The sequence below is a fragment of the Lethenteron reissneri genome, chromosome 43 (assembly GCF_015708825.2).
Source record: "Lethenteron reissneri isolate LAM-NWPU_2019-01 chromosome 43, ASM1570882v1, whole genome shotgun sequence".
Taxonomy (NCBI): domain Eukaryota; kingdom Metazoa; phylum Chordata; class Hyperoartia; order Petromyzontiformes; family Petromyzontidae; genus Lethenteron; species Lethenteron reissneri.
Genome location: NC_083821.1, coordinates 10,676,195 through 10,693,353, shown reverse-complemented (window position 1 = coordinate 10,693,353; position 17,159 = coordinate 10,676,195). Strand labels below are relative to the sequence as shown.

General features: G+C 57.3%; 1 protein-coding gene across 1 annotated transcript in view; it reads left to right on the top strand.

Moving 5' to 3' along the window:
• LOC133353272 (laminin subunit alpha-5-like) overlaps positions 1-17,159 on the top strand; it is a 214,122-nt gene that overhangs the window by 167,951 nt on the left and 29,012 nt on the right. Inside the window, 15 exon segments of the mRNA XM_061569380.1 lie at positions 1,364-1,543; positions 2,822-3,018; positions 4,527-4,643; positions 6,347-6,501; positions 6,662-6,803; positions 7,861-7,963; positions 8,464-8,580; positions 9,408-9,593; positions 10,900-11,039; positions 11,577-11,753; positions 12,263-12,402; positions 12,497-12,641; positions 13,858-13,991; positions 14,443-14,614; positions 16,076-16,204. Coding sequence (XP_061425364.1) covers positions 1,364-1,543; positions 2,822-3,018; positions 4,527-4,643; positions 6,347-6,501; positions 6,662-6,803; positions 7,861-7,963; positions 8,464-8,580; positions 9,408-9,593; positions 10,900-11,039; positions 11,577-11,753; positions 12,263-12,402; positions 12,497-12,641; positions 13,858-13,991; positions 14,443-14,614; positions 16,076-16,204 — 2,234 coding nt within the window.

The window sequence follows — 17,159 nt, the reverse complement described above, 5'->3', positions numbered from 1 at the left end:
TCTGTTTAAAGTGAGGGAAGGAGGATGACAAGGGATGCGGTGTGGGGGGTGGGGGTTATAACTGAATAAATAAATGAAAGAAAAACATTATAAGCGATCTGGACGAACGTGTTCTCCTTCCACCCCTCCGAGTCTGACTCCCGTCACGTTTGGCGACGTTCAACCTTCGCTGTGACTCGGACTGAGAAGATTTTTTTTTTTCCTCGGTCAAACACGCCTGCAGATATTGAGCAGGGTGGCCACTGGGCTCGGACCGCAAACTCCCTCTGCAACAAACGGCAAACGCGCCACCGCCGTGGTCGACGCGCCCGGTTTCGCCGGATGTTCATCGTCCTCGTCGTTTATCGCTTTAGTACAGCGCCGTGCAGCTGCAGCGGCGCGCACGTTCAAACGCCCTCTCGCAGGGGGGTTCCCAACGAGCTCCCTCTAGCCTCTAGCCAAGGGGCCTTCCGCCGGCAGTAACGGTGAACGAGCCATCGCGGGCCTGCGCCTTTCGCAATTTTACTGTGGATTTGTTTGATTGAGGGACTGTGCGTCGTGGTCTTGGTGTGGTCTGGGACTGTTTTTGCTGCTGTGGTTTTGCTGCCTTGCCCAAGTTTGGGAATTGGTGTACCTGGTGTATTTTTATCTATTTTACGATTTTTTTTGTAATTTTGCTTATTTTTCCTATACTTTGCACTCCGATCGTGTTTTCGGCAGGATTTGATGTACCTTAGCAATTGGTACTTGTATACTTTATTTTTAATTATTTACTTGAGTGACTTTCTTACCTTTTCTATACTTTGCATTCCCATTGGTTTTCGTGTTGTTGTTGTAGTAACTGTATGACCCCGTGCGACAACTAGGAAATTTGTAAAAGAAAAGAGCTTCCTAGCTCATCAGATTTTCTCCAGTCTAAATACATATTCTGACTCTGCAGCCATGCGGCCAGGACTCCGGGCGGTGATTTAGTTTTGATGAAACCCCACGCAAGGGTGACCCGATAGATCCAAGAACACACCGCAATGTTGGTCCCACCCGATGTGCGATGATTGGTTTAGCGCCAACTATAACGTGTGGTGTGATTGAACGGTGCGTTCCGTGCTCGGTAAGACCAACGCTACCCCCACTACCCCTCCCTTGTAGTTTTTTTTCTTTTAAGCTTTGTTGAGGAAACTGTAAAAAAAAAACCCAGAAAAGGGCGGGGGGAGAGAAAAAACAAAACTCCACACAGAGAGGCGTCCACGTCGGGGATCAAACTTAGGCGGTAGTTTTCACTGCGAGGCCTCCGGACTTTCGAATCGGCCGGCGGTTTGGCCCCGGTCCGTCCCGTAACGAGCGCGCGGTTGGGCGGGTGGCGCCCCCCCCCTTTCGCTCGACGCAGATCTCCTGCGCCAAGCGGCGGACCTGGACCGGAACCCCGAGTCAGGGGGGGCGCTGCCCTCGTCCGACGAGTTCCAGCGCAAGATGGCGGAGGCGACGCGCCTGCTGGACGACATGAGGCGGCGCTCGCTGCACGCGCAGGCCGAGCTGGCGCGGCAGGAGAAGCACCTCGCTGACAAACGTGCGCCCCCCCCCCTGCCCCCCCCCCCTCGTGGCATCACCGGGCAGCCACTCCCCCTTGTCTCTTTCCTAGAAATACTGCTGTCATCATCGTTACCATGGCTACTCGTATTCTGTCCGTCTCCTCCTTGTCTCTTTGCTAGAGCTGCTGTCATAGTCACAACCACTCTCTCTGTCTGCATAGCAATTCACCCCCCCACCCCCCACTTCCTTAATATATAAATGTTATTGCGGTGATTTCATTCAGCTCGCTGTAGCCAATGCTGCTCTTCCTGTCTCAATAGTTTCCCATTATTATCTCATGAACTGTCCCATTCACTTAGTCGCTCACCTTTTCACTCACTTCTGAATTCACACACACGCACACTCACTCATTCCCTTCGACATTTACTCACTCAGTCACCCGCCCATTCACTAATGAGCTCCGTCACTTATGGTACATGCCCGCCCACCTTTCAACTCACGTGCGCACTCACTCGCGAACGCAATAGCTCGCTCGCTCAAACCTCATTCTCATCGCCCTCGCGCTCACTTCTGGCCGCACTCACCTCTCGCTCGCTGTCGAAACGCCGCACGGCGATACCAGCGGCACCGTCCACCCGCGCTCGGCCCCGAGCCACTCCCCACCCGGTCTGCTAAACCCTCGCCGGGCCGGCAGCCGAGACAACGAGCGAGCAGCGAGGGGGGGGGGGGTGTGGCAGTTGGCGAGTAGCGGGGGTGGTCGCGCTGACTGTGGTGCGTGCGGTGCATGTGTGCGGTGCGTGTGTGCGGTGCGTGTGGTTTGTGCGGTGCGTGCGTGCGGTGCGTGGGTGCGGTGTGTGCGCTTTGTGCGGTGCGTGCGGTGCGTGTGATGCGTGCGTGCGGTGCGTGTGGTTGGTTGGTGCGTGCGGTGCGTGTGGTGCGTGCGTGCGGTGCGTGTGGTTGGTTGGTGCGTGCGGTGCGTGTGGTGCGTGCGTGCGGTGTGTGTGGTGCGTGCGGTGCGTGTGGTGCGTGCGTGCGGTGCGTGTGGTGCGTGTGGTGCGTGCGGTGCGTGCGGTGCGGTGCGTGCGGTGCGTGCGGTGCGTGCGATGCGTGTGATGCGTGTGGTTTGTGCGGTGCGTGTGCTTTGTGCGGTGCGTGTGGTGCGTGCGGTGCGTGTGGTGCGTGTGATGCGTGTGGTTTGTGCGGTGCGTGTGCTTTGTGCGGTGCGTGTGGTGCGTGCGGTGCGTGTGGTGCGTGTGATGCGTGTGGTTTGTGCGGTGCGTGTGCTTTGTGCGGTGCGTGTGGTTTGCGTCCCCAGTGCTGCAGCACGTGCAGCAGGAGGTCGGCGTCCCCGCGGGAGAGACGGCGGCCATGGGGGCGGCCGTCACGAAGGACCTCGACTCCTACCAGGCTAAGCTCATGGAGCTCCGCGACGTCCTCAACCAAGCGAGCAACGCCAGCCGGCGCGCCGCCACCGTCAACAGCGTCAGCCGGGACGCGCTGCGGGACAACGAGGCACGTGCGACGCCACGCACGGCCCCCGTCAGGCCCACACACCCTAGGTCAGGGGGTCGGCTACCAAAAAAATAACAGGAAAATCCATCTGTTTTTTCACGTTGGGTAAAAACTTTTAAAAAATTATAAACCAAAATATATTCTTGCTTCTTTCGGTAAAATCACGTAGATAGAAAATAAAATTAAATTAAAATTCAAAATAAATTAAAATAAAAAAATAAAAGCAAACAAACCACGACGTTTCGATCGCAACACAAGTGGACTTCATCAGGCGGAGAGAAAAGAGAGCCGCCAATGCACGCGAATGACGTCAACGAAGCAGTTCCCTAAAGAGCCGCGTGCGGCTCTGGAGCGGCAGGTTTGCCGACCCCTGATTCCAGGTTGACCCAGGCGAGTATCGAGCTAAACCCTCGCCGAGTTCAACGACAGCGTTGCGAGGACAAGCAGGCGGTGCTGTGGCTGTAGCACCCCCAACGCGCTGCTCCGTGCCGGCCTTAACCCCTTTCCCGTCCCTAGTGGTCTGCAAGTTGCAGGGTGGGGTGCCCCGCTCGCCGCTGAATCTCGGAACGCTCAAGTGGCTTGTGTTCATTTTACTTAGAGAGGCGTGGCGCCCTGCTGCTTTTAAAGACATTGTTGATCACCGCAGAGAACCGTGGCGACACGACCGCGCTCGATGTTTGCTGGCGCCAAACTGTGCCACAGGCCCTCCTGCATGGCCTTTTGCTGATGATGTACACGTACGTCATCGGAATGGGAAAGCGTTAATAGGCATTCGGCAACATCACTTGCTCCGGCAATCTCTGTGGCGGGATTGAGGATCGGTGACTTGGCACTCCAAACAAGTGGAGTGATTGTGTCAATCCGCAGTCTTCTTCTAGTTTGCCGATTCACCAATGGAAGGAATTGGGTGGGGGCAGGGCGGCGGGGGGGGGGGGTTGGGGTGGGTTCACAGACGAGCGAGCCGGGACGCGGTGGCGCAGAGCCGCAGCGTTGGAGGCCAGGGTAGGTGGATCGCACAGAAATCGGCTGGGCTGTGAGGTGGCAGGACAGGGTGTGGTGTCACCACACTGAGCGTGGGGTCGGAGTGTCGCCTACTTTGTCTTTTGTGCCCAACGCTCATTCAGAGATTTGGCCAAGCATCCCAATCCAGACCCCTACCAAGTTTCAAGCCACGAGCTATTTGTGTTTACATTGATACTGTCACCATCGTGTTCATCGCCACCACCATTTGAATCACCTTCAATGAGCTTGAGAGGCTCTTGGAAGGGACGGTGGGCGACGCTCAGGGATGGTGACGGAGCGGCAGCCAAGGAACGGAGCGCGTCCGACAGGGACTTCACAGGGGTGGGGGGGGAGATGGAGCGATCGGCTCGTGTGAATGTGCCAGGACGGTCGTTTATGACATCGCGGGATCGTGAGAGTGGAGGCCTTCGTCCAGCAGCGGATTAATCATGGCGGTGACGACGACGACGATGATGATGGTGATGGTGGTGGCGATCGCTTTGCAGGCAAAGGGGCAGCAGGTGGCCAGGTTGGTGCAGGAAGCCCTCGGGGTGCTGAATGCGGCGGAGCAACAGCTGCTGGACGCGTACCAGAGCTTGCAGGGCCTGGAGAACACGCGCACCGTGAGTGCTACACCACGCGCGCACGCACGCACGCGCACATGCACACAACAACAACAACAACAACCGCCATTCGCCACTAAGTGGCGGTGACGTCACCACGATGCTTGTGCCAGGCCAAGTGCACCTTGAGGCCACGTGAAGTGTCGAACGCCCGCTGGCAGGAGGTCACGGGGCAGACCCAGATGCCACGGGTCGACTGACCGAGATGACCGAGATGACTGGCTGATGCACCACCTGTGCCCCCTACTGTGCCAACTTGCTGTGCTTTAGCCACCCGGCGCTCTGCTCGTTGTTGTGAGCGTCGCTCCTCCGCCCTCCGTTGTTGTTGGAGGGCGACTGCCTCCAACTGCCCAGTAGCGTCCTTCACGAGCCTCCTCCACTGAGGCCGATCTTGACACCGCTGGTACCAGTCATCGGCAAGTCCACTCAGCTCCACGTCCTCCTGTACCACATCACTCCATCTCTTCCCCAGCCCGTGCCGCGCTCGTCTAGCCCCCTCGATCCGGCCGAACAAAAGCTGTTTAGGCATGCGGTGGCTGGGCATGCGGGCTACATGACCCAGCCAACGCAGCCTTGCCTGCCGGAGGAGCTCACTGATGGGACCTTGCCCAGATCTTTCAAGGATTTGTGAGCTCCTCACACAATCCAGCCTGGTTAAACCCAGGATGGATCGTAGGCAGGCCAGCCTAAATGTTTCCAACCGGCGAAGATGCTCCACTAGGGGGGTCCACGTTTCGCAAGCGTAGAGAAGGGAGGGAATGACCGTGGCCGAGAAGACCTGAAGCTTCGTGCGGAGCGACAGACCAGGTAGCTTCCACACAGCGTTACGCAACCGATGAAAAGATATTGCCGCTCGACTGATTCGGAGTGAGACTTCTGCTGATAAACTGGAGCCGGTCATAAGCACACTGCCCAGGTATGGGAAACTCTCCACTCTCTCCACAGCTGCCCCATCACCAATTGGGAGTTGTGGGGGTGGAGTGTCCGATGGTACAAAATACCCAGGCAGGTGCTTAGTTTTGGTGGGGCTGATGGTAAGGCCCCACCTCTTAGTGGCACGCTCCAGTCTCAGCAGCAGCGTCTCCAACTCCTCTTCTGAATGAGCAGCTATTACCAAATCATCGGCATACATAACGTGGTTGACCAATAGGGAGCCATCCCTTGATCGCACCCGGGCATCGATCAGCCTCCCATTATATCTGTACCAAATGGAAATTCCCCCGGTACAGCTATTGAAGGCTTCACGAACTACGCGGTCACACATACACACGCACACACGCACACACACACGCACACATACACACGCACACACATACGCACGCATACACACACGCACACACATTTACGCACACACGAAGCATGCACACACACACACGAAGCATGCACGCACGCACACAATGCACGCACGCTCACACACACAGACACACGCACACACATACGCTCACTGTGGGTTCTACACAATGCATAAACGCACGCACGATTCCCGGCCACGGCTCACAATCCGTGGCATGCGTCTCAACCGGTGATGGGCCTCCCCTAGGTTGACTCGGCTTCAAATGAATCCTCGGTGCGGCGCGCGAACGTCGTCACTGCTGAGACGCAGGCAGCGGGGGACGCGGCGCCGGAAGGCGCTCGCGAATGGCACTTGCCCCGGCGGTCTGTGTAGGCTACGCGGGGGACCTTTGTCTTTGCGTGCGACGCAGGAGTGCGAGCAGCTGGCGGCCGAGGTGGACGGCGCCCTGCAGGGTCTCTCCGCGTGGCTCAACGAGCGCGGGCCCACAGGGGACCTCGGGTCGCTGGTGCAGCGAGCAGAGGAGCACGCGCGGCGCATGCAGGAGGCGGTGCGCAACCTCACACGGTGAGAGCCGCACGGAGCACGGAGCACGGAGCACGCGGAGCGCGATGCACACAGAGCGCGATGCACACAGAGCGCGATGCGCATGACACGATGCACACGGAGCCGGGAGTCGTCCAGCTCTTGACCCGGGCCCTCTCCTCTCCTGCCCGCCGTGCGCTAGGAGCGTGGCCACAGACGACACCAGCGGCTTCACACAGAAGGCGATCAACGCCTCCAGGGCCTACGAGGACATCATCAAGGCCCTCAAGGAGGCCGAGGCGGCCTCAACGATGGCACTCGACACGGCCATGCGCGTCGAGCAGGTGACGACGACGACGCAAGGGGGAAGCCCGTTGGCTCGCAATTGTCTCCCTGTCTCAGACTGAGTGTGGGATCTCTCTCTGGTGGCCAGCCTTGAACAAGTGAACCAGTGGGGAGTATTGGGGAAGGCTTTTTGTTTTATACCCACGAGACAACAATAGCTGGCCATAAAGCGGTAGTTATTTTAATCACCCAGTAGGCAGGATGGGCCTGAGTCAATCCCTGGTCAGGTTTCTACGCTGGTAACTTAAGCAACTGTGCTGGGAATATTTTTCAGCAGCCCGACCAGTCTTAATATGTATTCATACCTGTCAACCCCTTATCAATGCTCACCTTACTACAGAGCAAATCAGGCCTTCTTGGTCGCCTCGTGCCCTTATAAATCTCAACGTTCATCTTACAAAGTCCCATCACAAGGGAGAAACACAAACGGCTGTACGCCGTATGGATATGGAAAACATCTATTTCCCTGTACAAGAATACCAGGGTTAAGCTGTAATGGGTTAACAGGTGTGTGTGTGTGTGTGTATCTGTGTGTTTGCGTGTGTATCTGTGTGTGTCCGTGTGTGTGCTTGTGGGGAGCGGTAGTGTAGCGGTTAGCGCGCTGCGTTATGCTCCCGGCGAACTGGGTTTGATTCCCGCTCACGGCCAACACCAGTGACGATTTTGTGAACCGGTCCTGGGCCTCCCCTAGGTCGACTCAGCCTCAAATGAGTACCTGGTGCGGTGTGTAGTAAACATCGCCACTGGGGAGACAAAGGCAGTCGGGTGTGGTGCTGCTCACCCACCCCCTCGTGTGCCGTGCCGGCCTTTATAGGTGCTCGCTAAAAGCACTTGCCCCTACAGTCTGTTAAGGCTATACGGGGGATCTTTGTCTTTGTCCGTGTGTGTGCTCACGAGGGTACGGTAGCGTGACGCCACTTTGGACGGTCGCTGCCCTCCCCGGCCTCCTCCTGGCCACGTAGTCTCCCAGGCTCGCCTGAGCTCTTGCCTGGCGAAGCAAAATCATGAACCTGAAACTCGTACGGCCTGCGTCGCGTTCCATTGCGTTCCCAACAGAACGTGGACACCAATGACTTCCCAAGGAAAGCGAAGGCCTCACGAGAGGAGAGCGAGAACCAGCTGATCAACGCAAACACCGCCAAGGACCAGTTGGAGTCCGGTACGGGGAGAGCGTGTGTGTCCCATTCTGTGTGTGTGTGTGGTGAGACAAAGGCGGTCGGGCGTGGTACTGGCCACCCACCCTTTCGTGCGCAGTGCTGACCTTCATAGATGCTCGCTAACAGCACTTGTCCCAACAGTCTGTCAAGGCTACACGGGGGATCTTTGTCTTTGATATTTTGAGTGTGTGTGTGTGGCGTGAGTGTGGGGAGCGGTAGTGTAGCGGTTGGCACGCTGCGCTACGAACCTGGCGACTTGGGTTCAATTCCCACTCACGGCCAACACCAGTAACGATTATTTAAACCGGTCCCGGGACTCCCCTAGGTCGACTCAGCCTCAAATGAGTACCTGGTGAGGTTTTGTAAGCATCGCCACTGGGGAGACAAATGCGGCCAGGCGTGGTGCTGGCCACCCACCCCCTCGCTAACAACACTTGCCCAACAGTCTGTGAAGGTTATACGGGGGATCTTTGTCTTTCGTGCTGTGTGGCTGCACTCTCAGTGACGGAGCAGGAGCTGCAAGGAGCGAAGGAGCGGTTGGTCGCGACCCAGCGCAAGCGAGCGGAAGTGCAGGCAGCGCTACAAGCCGCCATCGACAACATCAACATGGTCTCCCGAGGTGCGCGGAGCTCCGTGCCACCAGCACACACTCCCACGTACACACACATACACAGTTCCACGAACACACACACATATACACACTCCCACGTACACACACATACACACTCCCACGAACACACACACATATACACACTCCCACGTACACACACATACACACTCCCACGTACACACACACACACTCCCACGTACACACACACACATATACACACTCCCACCTACACACACACACACTCCCACGTACACACACACACACACTCCCACGTACACACACACACATACACACTCCTACGTACACACACACACACATACACACTCCCACGTACACACACACAGTTCCACGTACACACACACATATACATACTCCCACGTACACACACATACACAGTTCCACGTTCACACACACACATATACACACTCCCACGTAGACACAACAACAACAACCGCCACTAAGTAGCGGTGATGTCACCACGACGCTTGTGCCAGGCCATGTGCACGTTGAGGCCACGTGAAGTGTCGAACGCCCGCTGGCAGGAGGTCACGGGGCAGACCTAGATGCCACAGGTCGACTGACTGAGACGACTGGCTGATGCACCACCTGTGCCCCCTACTGTGGCAACTTGCTGTGCTTTATCCACCCGGCGCTCCACTCATTGTTGTGAGCTTCGCTCCTCCCCCCTCCACGTGAACACTCTCCCAATGGCTCATTGGAGCTCCGAGAGACGCTTCCCTCTCTGACCTCTGACTTTGTCTGTCACCGCCGCGGTCGTGGCCGCGGTTCACACATCGCCTCCCGTCGACCGTCGCCGCCGTCACCGCGGGCCCCAGGGGACGTGGGGGAGGTGCTGAACCGCACGCTGCAGGCGGCGGACGACGCGCAGGCCGTCGCCGCCGAGGTGGACGCCGCCATGGGGCCCGTGGAGCGGCAGCTCGACGAGTGGAGGGACAAGTTCAGCCGCGCGCCCGCCGACAACGCGGCCTACAGCGCCGCCCTCACCGACGCCAAAAGGACGAGTGAGCCCCGCTACCCCCCCCCCATCCCCCCACCACCCCCACCGGCTCCGCGCGCCGTCGACGTCGGGAACGTCCCTGGCCTGGAAGGAGCGGGAGTTGTTTTTGTTGCGTTGAGGGGGGGGACGTTGCCCTGACGTTGCCCTGACGTGGGCAGGGCCGAGAGGCGCCAAGGGTACGCCGCTCTGCAGGCGCCGGCTCGTGCCACTGCAGGCGGGAGGGGGCCCCGGGAGGGGGCCCTCCCTTATCGGGAGCTCTCTCTGTCTCTCTCTGTCTCTCTGTCTCTTCTGTCTCTATCTATCTCTCTCTGTCTCTCTCTATCTATCTCTATATATCTCTTTCTCTCCCTATCTCTTATTTTCAATCTCTGTCTCTCCCTGTCGAGACAGAGAGACAGAGAGAGAGGGGGTAGTTGGGGCCTACTCTCCGACTCTGGCCAGACGTCTCGGAAGCGGTGTCGGGGAGTACCACTGAGAAGCCCTCGTTTACATTCTGGGCTTCAGCCACGTGGGAGTCAGCCGGGTGCTCGAGCGCGGCGAGTCGACAGTCGCAGCTTCGGACGCCGTGCATCTACGACCGCAAGGCTTGGGAGCATCGTGCGCCCGTTGCGGTGGTCACGTGACGTGCCCATTGCGGTGGTCACGTGACGTGCGTTTTGTAGTGGTCACGTGACGTGCGTGCGAGGCGTAATGAATGCGACTGGTGCCTGTGAGCAGCAAGCACATTTGTTTTTTCGGCCTGCGCGCTCAATTCTCCTCTCGTGATGGGATATCATCATCGTTTACAGAGAGTGTGGGTTTTGAGTTACTTGCAAGCATCTTTAGCAGCACTGATCGGGCACTCCGCGGGAATATTGTAGACCTGGCAATGCTGTGTTTCTGTTGTTAACGTCTGTCACTGCAGGGGAGTTAATTTGCAGTAACAGAAGGGAATGAGGCGCGAGTGAGTGTGTGTGAGTAAGTGTGGGTACAGTAGGGGGAAAGCTGGGTGCATCTGCCAGTCATCTCAATAAGTCAACCCACGGGCACCTGGGTCTGTCCCGTGACCTCCTGTGAGTGAGCATTCGACACTTCACTTAGCTTCAAAGTGCACCTGCCCTGGCACGGGTGCCGTGGTGACGTCACCGCCGCTTAGTGGCCAACGGAGGCTGTTGTTGGTGTCGTTGTGTGGCCTTCTGCCAAGGTGTTTGAAAGTCCAAGGCCCCGATAAGGAAACTATTCTCCCCCACCGCTGGTAGAGCTGCTTGCTGTGGATGCTCGTTTTCGTAAGGGAGGTCAGTGCGGTGATTGGCTGCTGCTTCTGCGTGCAGTCAAAACCCTGGCGGAGACGATCCCCGACATCCTGCAGAAGCTGGATCGTCTGCAGAACCGCATCCCGTCCTCGAACATCGCCAACAACATCTCCCGCATCCAGACGCTCATCGCACAGGCCCGGGATGCGGCCATGAAGGCACGTGGGGCACAGGATGGCACGTGCACGGCTCGCCCCACGCGACGTCGCAGCAACAGCATGCCAACTCGCGCGCCGTCGAGTGGCAACGTCGCGACGCACCGTCCACGCGCCACAACGCGGCATCCCGCACGACGTCACGCATCGCCACATCACCACCGCACCGTGTGCCACGTCGCAAGATCCCGCACACAAAGACAAAGATCCCCCCGTGTAGCCTCAACGGACTGTTGGGGCGAGTGCTGTTAGTGAGCGGGAATCTAACTTCGTAACCCCGCACAATAACCACTGCACTACCGGTCCTCACCGACACGTGAACATACATTTGGCTGCTATAAATTCGCACATGATGAAAAGCCACTTCGTTGAGCTATCATTTGTGGCCAGGCTGTTTCTATATGGCTGAGTGGGCCTTACCTGGTAAGTAAAAAGTAAAATAAAGAATTTAGCTTCATTTTAAAAAGACACACACGCAAACCCTCGTACATCCACTCGTGCACACTGTGACGACGAACGCCCCCTCTCCCCGCCGCGCAGGTCAAGGTGTCCATGAAGTTCAACGGCACCTCGGGGGTCCAGGTGCGCCCGCTGCAGAACCTGCAGGACCTCAAGGCCTACTCGCTTCTCAGCTTCTACATCCGCATGGGCGAGCAGCAGCGGCGGCGGCAGACGGAGCCCAATAGCCGCTTCGTCATGTACCTGGGCAGCAAGAAGGCACGCGCCTGCACCGCACCGGCACCGCACCGGCACCGCGCCTGCAGCGCGCCTGCACCGCACCGGCACCGCACCGGCAAAGCACCGGCACCGGCAAAGCGCCGACACCGTGCTGGTACCTGGCACAGCACCGGCACCGTGCTGGAACGGTGTTAGCACCGTACCGGCACCACGCTAGCACCGTGCCATGCCGAAACCGCGCTCTGCTGGAGCCGCCACATCCCGTTGCTTCGGCGATGGATCACTCGACCGATAATTATCGGCTCGGTCGCTCGGCTAACTGCGGACAGTCCGAAAATAGTTTTGGTGGTGGGAAAAAAAGTATTTTTCTACTTAGAACACGCAAACCCCAAATATATACAGACGTCAGGGTCGGGATTGAACCCACGACCTCCTGCATACCGGGCGAGGCAGTTAACACCTCGCCATGGCAGCGCCCCATACGCAGTATAGGCGGCGGTGCGTGGCTCTGAAAACCGGGCGTTGACTCTGCTCGCTTCCCCGCGCAGGCCGACAAGAACTACCTGGGCGTCACGGTGAAGAACGGCAACATCGCGTACGTGTACAACCTGGGCGGGGAGGACGCCGAGCTGCAGGTGGAGGACAAACGGATAAGTGGGGAGGACTTCACGCAAGTCCGCATCGAGCGGTACGACACGCGGACTACTACGCATTCCCAAACACAGTCCCCCCCCCCTTGTAGGCCTTAACAGTCCATTAAACTCGTCGTTGTCTCTGCGCAGCATCAAGCAGCACGGGAAGCTGCGCGTGACGGAGAAGCAGTACACGAGCACGGCCACCGGCTCGCTGTCCGGCGACTTCTCCCTGCTGCACCTCGACCCCGAGGACACCGTCTTCTACGTCGGGGGCGTCCCCCCCGGATTCCAGGTTCACCCCCCCCGCCCGCGCGTGTCACGCGCACAACGCCACACGCACGACGTCACACGCACGACGCCACAGGCACGACGTCACGCGCACAATGTCACGCGCATGACGTCACACGCACAACGCTGCGGTTGCTCGAGCGTGATTGGATTCGGGTGCACTTGGCGCTGAGGAATTTGGCTGCGGGGTTTGTGACGTGGAGGGTGTCCCCTGATCGCTTGGTCGACTCGGCCTCAAATAAATAAGGTTCTAGTGCGGTGTGTACCACCCACCCCCTCGTGTGCCGTTCCGGCCTCGCTAACAGCACTTGCCCCAACAATCTGTTAAGGCTATACGGTTATTGCGGACACGCAATCTGCCCTTCCCGAAAAGGACATTTGAAAAAAAGTTTTGCCTTTTCACAAACCCCACTGACGCCCCCCCCTCCCCGCCACGACTGTGTGTCCTTGAAAGGAGTAATTCTTGTTATCTTATCGGGGTCGTCTTGGCCAATGCCTCGTGGCACGTCGATGAATCGGCCTCGGGGGGAGGCCTCAGGACCAGTTTGGATGTTCGCCACCGGTGTTGACCGCGACTGGGGATCAAACTCGGGTCTCCGGGATTCGTAACGCAGCGATAACCGCTCCGCTGCCAGTTCACGCACGCACTTGCGCGTGCGCTTGAACCATTACGTGCAACGGACAAGGGCCGCTGTCCGAAGTGTCGCCTACATTTGTTTCCTTTCATGGCCACGCAGTGTCACTGATGGAGGTGGTGAGTTTTAATTATTTAATCGCACTCCTGATCCACGCACGGCTCCCAGGGCCTGGGGAGGCACTCGCCCAGCAGCGGATTGACGAGAGGAGCTGTACGTACACGCTCTGTACGTACACGCTCCGTACATACACAATCAGTACATACACGCTTGGTATGTACACGCTCCGTACGTACACGCTCCATATATACACACTCCGTACGTACGCGCTCCTTACGACATTCGCGTACATTAAACACCCAGTCCGTGTTATTCACCAAAAACATCGCACATCATCTACGCGAGGATTTGGGCTTTGCGCGCCGTGCCCGTGTCACTGGCAACAGTTGTCATCGACTTTCCTCGCCCCTTCACTCTCCCCATTGTACTCCTCTTTAACTCTCACCCTTTACTCTCCCCTTTATTCTCCCACTTAACTCTCCCATTAACTCTCCCCCCCCCCCCCCCCCCCCCATGTCGGCTCAGCTGCCCCTGAGCCTGCGCTACCCCAACTTCATCGGCTGCATCGAGCTTGCCACCATCAACGACAACGCAGTGAGCCTCTACAACTTTGAGCGGCTCATCAACATGAGCACCACGCTCTCCTACCCGTGCGGGCGGTGAGTGTACGGACGCGCCGCGCCGCAACGCCCACACACAATTTGCCCGTCCCGTACGTGACGAAGAGCGAGGATTTAAATATTTATATATTTAAAATGGGCCAGCATCTCAAACGCCTTGGCCAGCGAGGCTGGGATTCCAAAGCGGGACATTTCCAAATGTTGGCAAGGGGGGGGGGGGGGGGGTTGAGGGTGACCTTTCGATCAACGTCGCTGGCTTTCTATTGGGTGTGATAGCGACACTCATTCATTACGAATAATCTTTAAGAGAGCTAGCACGTTACCTGTCCGGCCATTGCATCACGAGCAGACGGAAGGGACGGACGGACAGAGGTAATGCGCGGACGGCTAATCAGCCTAGGCAGGAAAGCGCCCACAATGCGTTGTGACGTTTTACCGAAGGTGAGAGTCAATCTCACCCGGGAAACTTGTGAACGCGGTGTCCACGCAGAGGCAAGGGCTTCTTGGAGAGGAACAGCAACACCTTCTACTTCGACGGCTCGGGCTTCATCAGCGTGGAGGACGTGGACCGGGACAAGAAGATCAAGCCCACGCTCGCCAAGTTCGACATGGAGATCCGCACGTCGGCCGACAACGCCCTCGTGCTCTACATGGCCGACGGGGTGGGTGACGCGGTGCTTCTCAGCTGCCGTGCGTCCGCGTGTCCATGTGTCTGTATGTAAGTGTGTCCGTATGTAAGTGTGTCCGTATGTAAGTGTGTCCGTATGTAAGTGTGTCCGTATGTAGGTGTGTCCGTATGTATGTGTGTCTGTATGTATGTGTGTCCGTATGTAAGTGTGTATGTAAGTGTGTCCGTATGTAAGTGCGTCCGTATGTAAGTGTGTCCGTTTGTAAGTGTGTCCGTATGTAGGTGTGTCCGTATGTAGGTGTGTCCGTATGTAGGTGTGTCCGTATGTAAGTGTGTCCGTATGTAAGTGTGTCCGTATGTAAGTGTGTCCGTATGTAAGTGTGTCCGTATGTAAGTGTGTCCGTATGTAAGTGTGGTCGTATGTAAGTGTGTCCGTATGTATGTGTGTCTGTATGTATGTGTGTCCGTATGTAAGTGTGTATGTAAGTGTATCCGCGTGTCCGTGTGTCTGTATGTAAGTGTGTCTGTATGTAAGTGTGTCTGTATGTAAGTGTGTCTGTATGTAAGTGTGTCCATATGTAAGTGTGTCTGTATGTAAGTGTGTCTGTATGTAAGTGTGTCCATATGTAAGTGTGTCTGTATGTAAGTGTGTCTGTATGTAAGTGTGTCTGTATGTAAGTGTGTCCGTGTGTCTGTATGTAAGTGTGTCCGTATGTAAGTGTGTCTGTATGTAAGTGAGTCCGTGTGTCTGTATGTAAGTGTGTCCATGTGTCTGTATGTAAGTGTGTGTGTGTTGAGCTTCTTTGGCACCGTACGTAGGAAACCGTGATAATCTGAGGCGCGGGGGGGGGGTGGGGAAGGACATCATCACCGTTGGACGTGAACACCCACCACCCTCGTTAACTCATTTCTTCAGAACTGCTTCTTGAGTTTAGTTTGTTGTCCTTTCCAACCCACACCTCCGATAAGCGCGGATTGCTACGTACGGTGCGACGAAAGTTCAACATACGTCCATCACCTGGTGGACGTCTGCCAGGCCTGATGTCCTGAACGAGGGTCGAGGCGTGGGAGTGTTTTTCCCTGCGGGGCCACACGACGTCGTGTCCCGCGTGCCCCAGACGGCACGACGTCCGAGCAGGTGGCCACAATTGTGGACCTCTCTCTCTCCGGCGTCGCTCACTATCCCTTGCCCATCTCTCGTCGGGAGTATCTGCGTCGCTCGTGTCTACGGCTTTCCGATCTCTCTCTTTCATCCAGAGAGCTGTGGCTTGCGGGCCGCATTCTGGCCACGCAGGCCACCACACGCACCTCTGAATAGCGCGGAATGGCTACGTGCGGTGCGAAAGAAGTTCAACATACGTGCGTGCTTATAACAATGGAGCCCTGGTTTTCGGCGTTTCGATGCCACAGCCGCCACCACACCGCACACAGCCCCTGTTCTCCTACAGCGCATCGTCGTCATCGTCGGCGTTGTCGCGCGAACGCGTGTGCACAGGACAAGTTCCTGAGTCTGGAGATCCAGGACGGGCTGCTGAGGCTGGCGTACGACTTCGGCTACACCCAGGGCGTCAGCATTCCCACGCTCACGGAGAAGAAGCCGGTCAACGACGGGCAGCCGCACACGGTGTGCGATCGCACGCTCCGGCCCCCACACCCCCCCCTTCCTTGCTGCATGCCCGTCGCTGGCCACTCATTTACGGCTGTGAGCTCGTGGTGGATATTCCACGTTGCTATGTCGGGGCTGAGTCTATCCATAGGACAAGCGCTGTTGACTTACTCACAACGTGCTACTCGTCTCATAGACACCCCCCCAGAGTAACTCGTGCACATCTGTGCAAAATCTATAACCATGACGAGAAAACCCATCGTGACGTGAAGGCAGGGGAGTCTGGAAAGCCGTAATTTTGAACGAAACACACAACATGTTTACAACAGCACTCGGACTTTGTGCATGTGTGAAAAAGAGCTTTACAGCTCATCGGATTCCTCCAAGTATAAACAAATATTCTGATCGTGGCCCGAGTCAAAACCCCCCTCCCAAGGTCAGAACTCGCAGCCCTTCCGCCACGCTCGATCCGCCGCGGCCACTCGGCCACGTCGCCCCACAGCGTCAGCGCACGACAATGCAGCAGCGTCCGCCGGTTGAGAGTTCAAATCCCGCGCGGTGGCTGAGCCGGCTCATCGTCATCTCTCCGTGGACGATCAATTAAGCACCGCCACTCCGTGGGACCGCGTTTGTCTTGTGGATAAATTGCCCCCCCCCCCCCCCGGTGGCCATGGGAATGTGGAATTCGTTTTCTGTTGAGCTAGGCACAAACCGACGGGGAAATGAGCACTGCCGCTCTCCGTGGTTTCTTGATGACCCGAATTGAAGGCGTCCCCTTTGCCGCTGCGACGCGGCAGTCTATCGTGCTGCGCTGAGCCGGTGTGTGCGGTTGGCGCCGCTGCACTACGAACCCGGCGGACCCCTAGTTCGATTCCCACTCACGGCCAACAACGGTGACGATTATCTGAACCGGTCATGGTCCTCTAGGCCGGATAGGCCTGGATTTTTCTGTTTGCGCATAGTCACTTTAAGA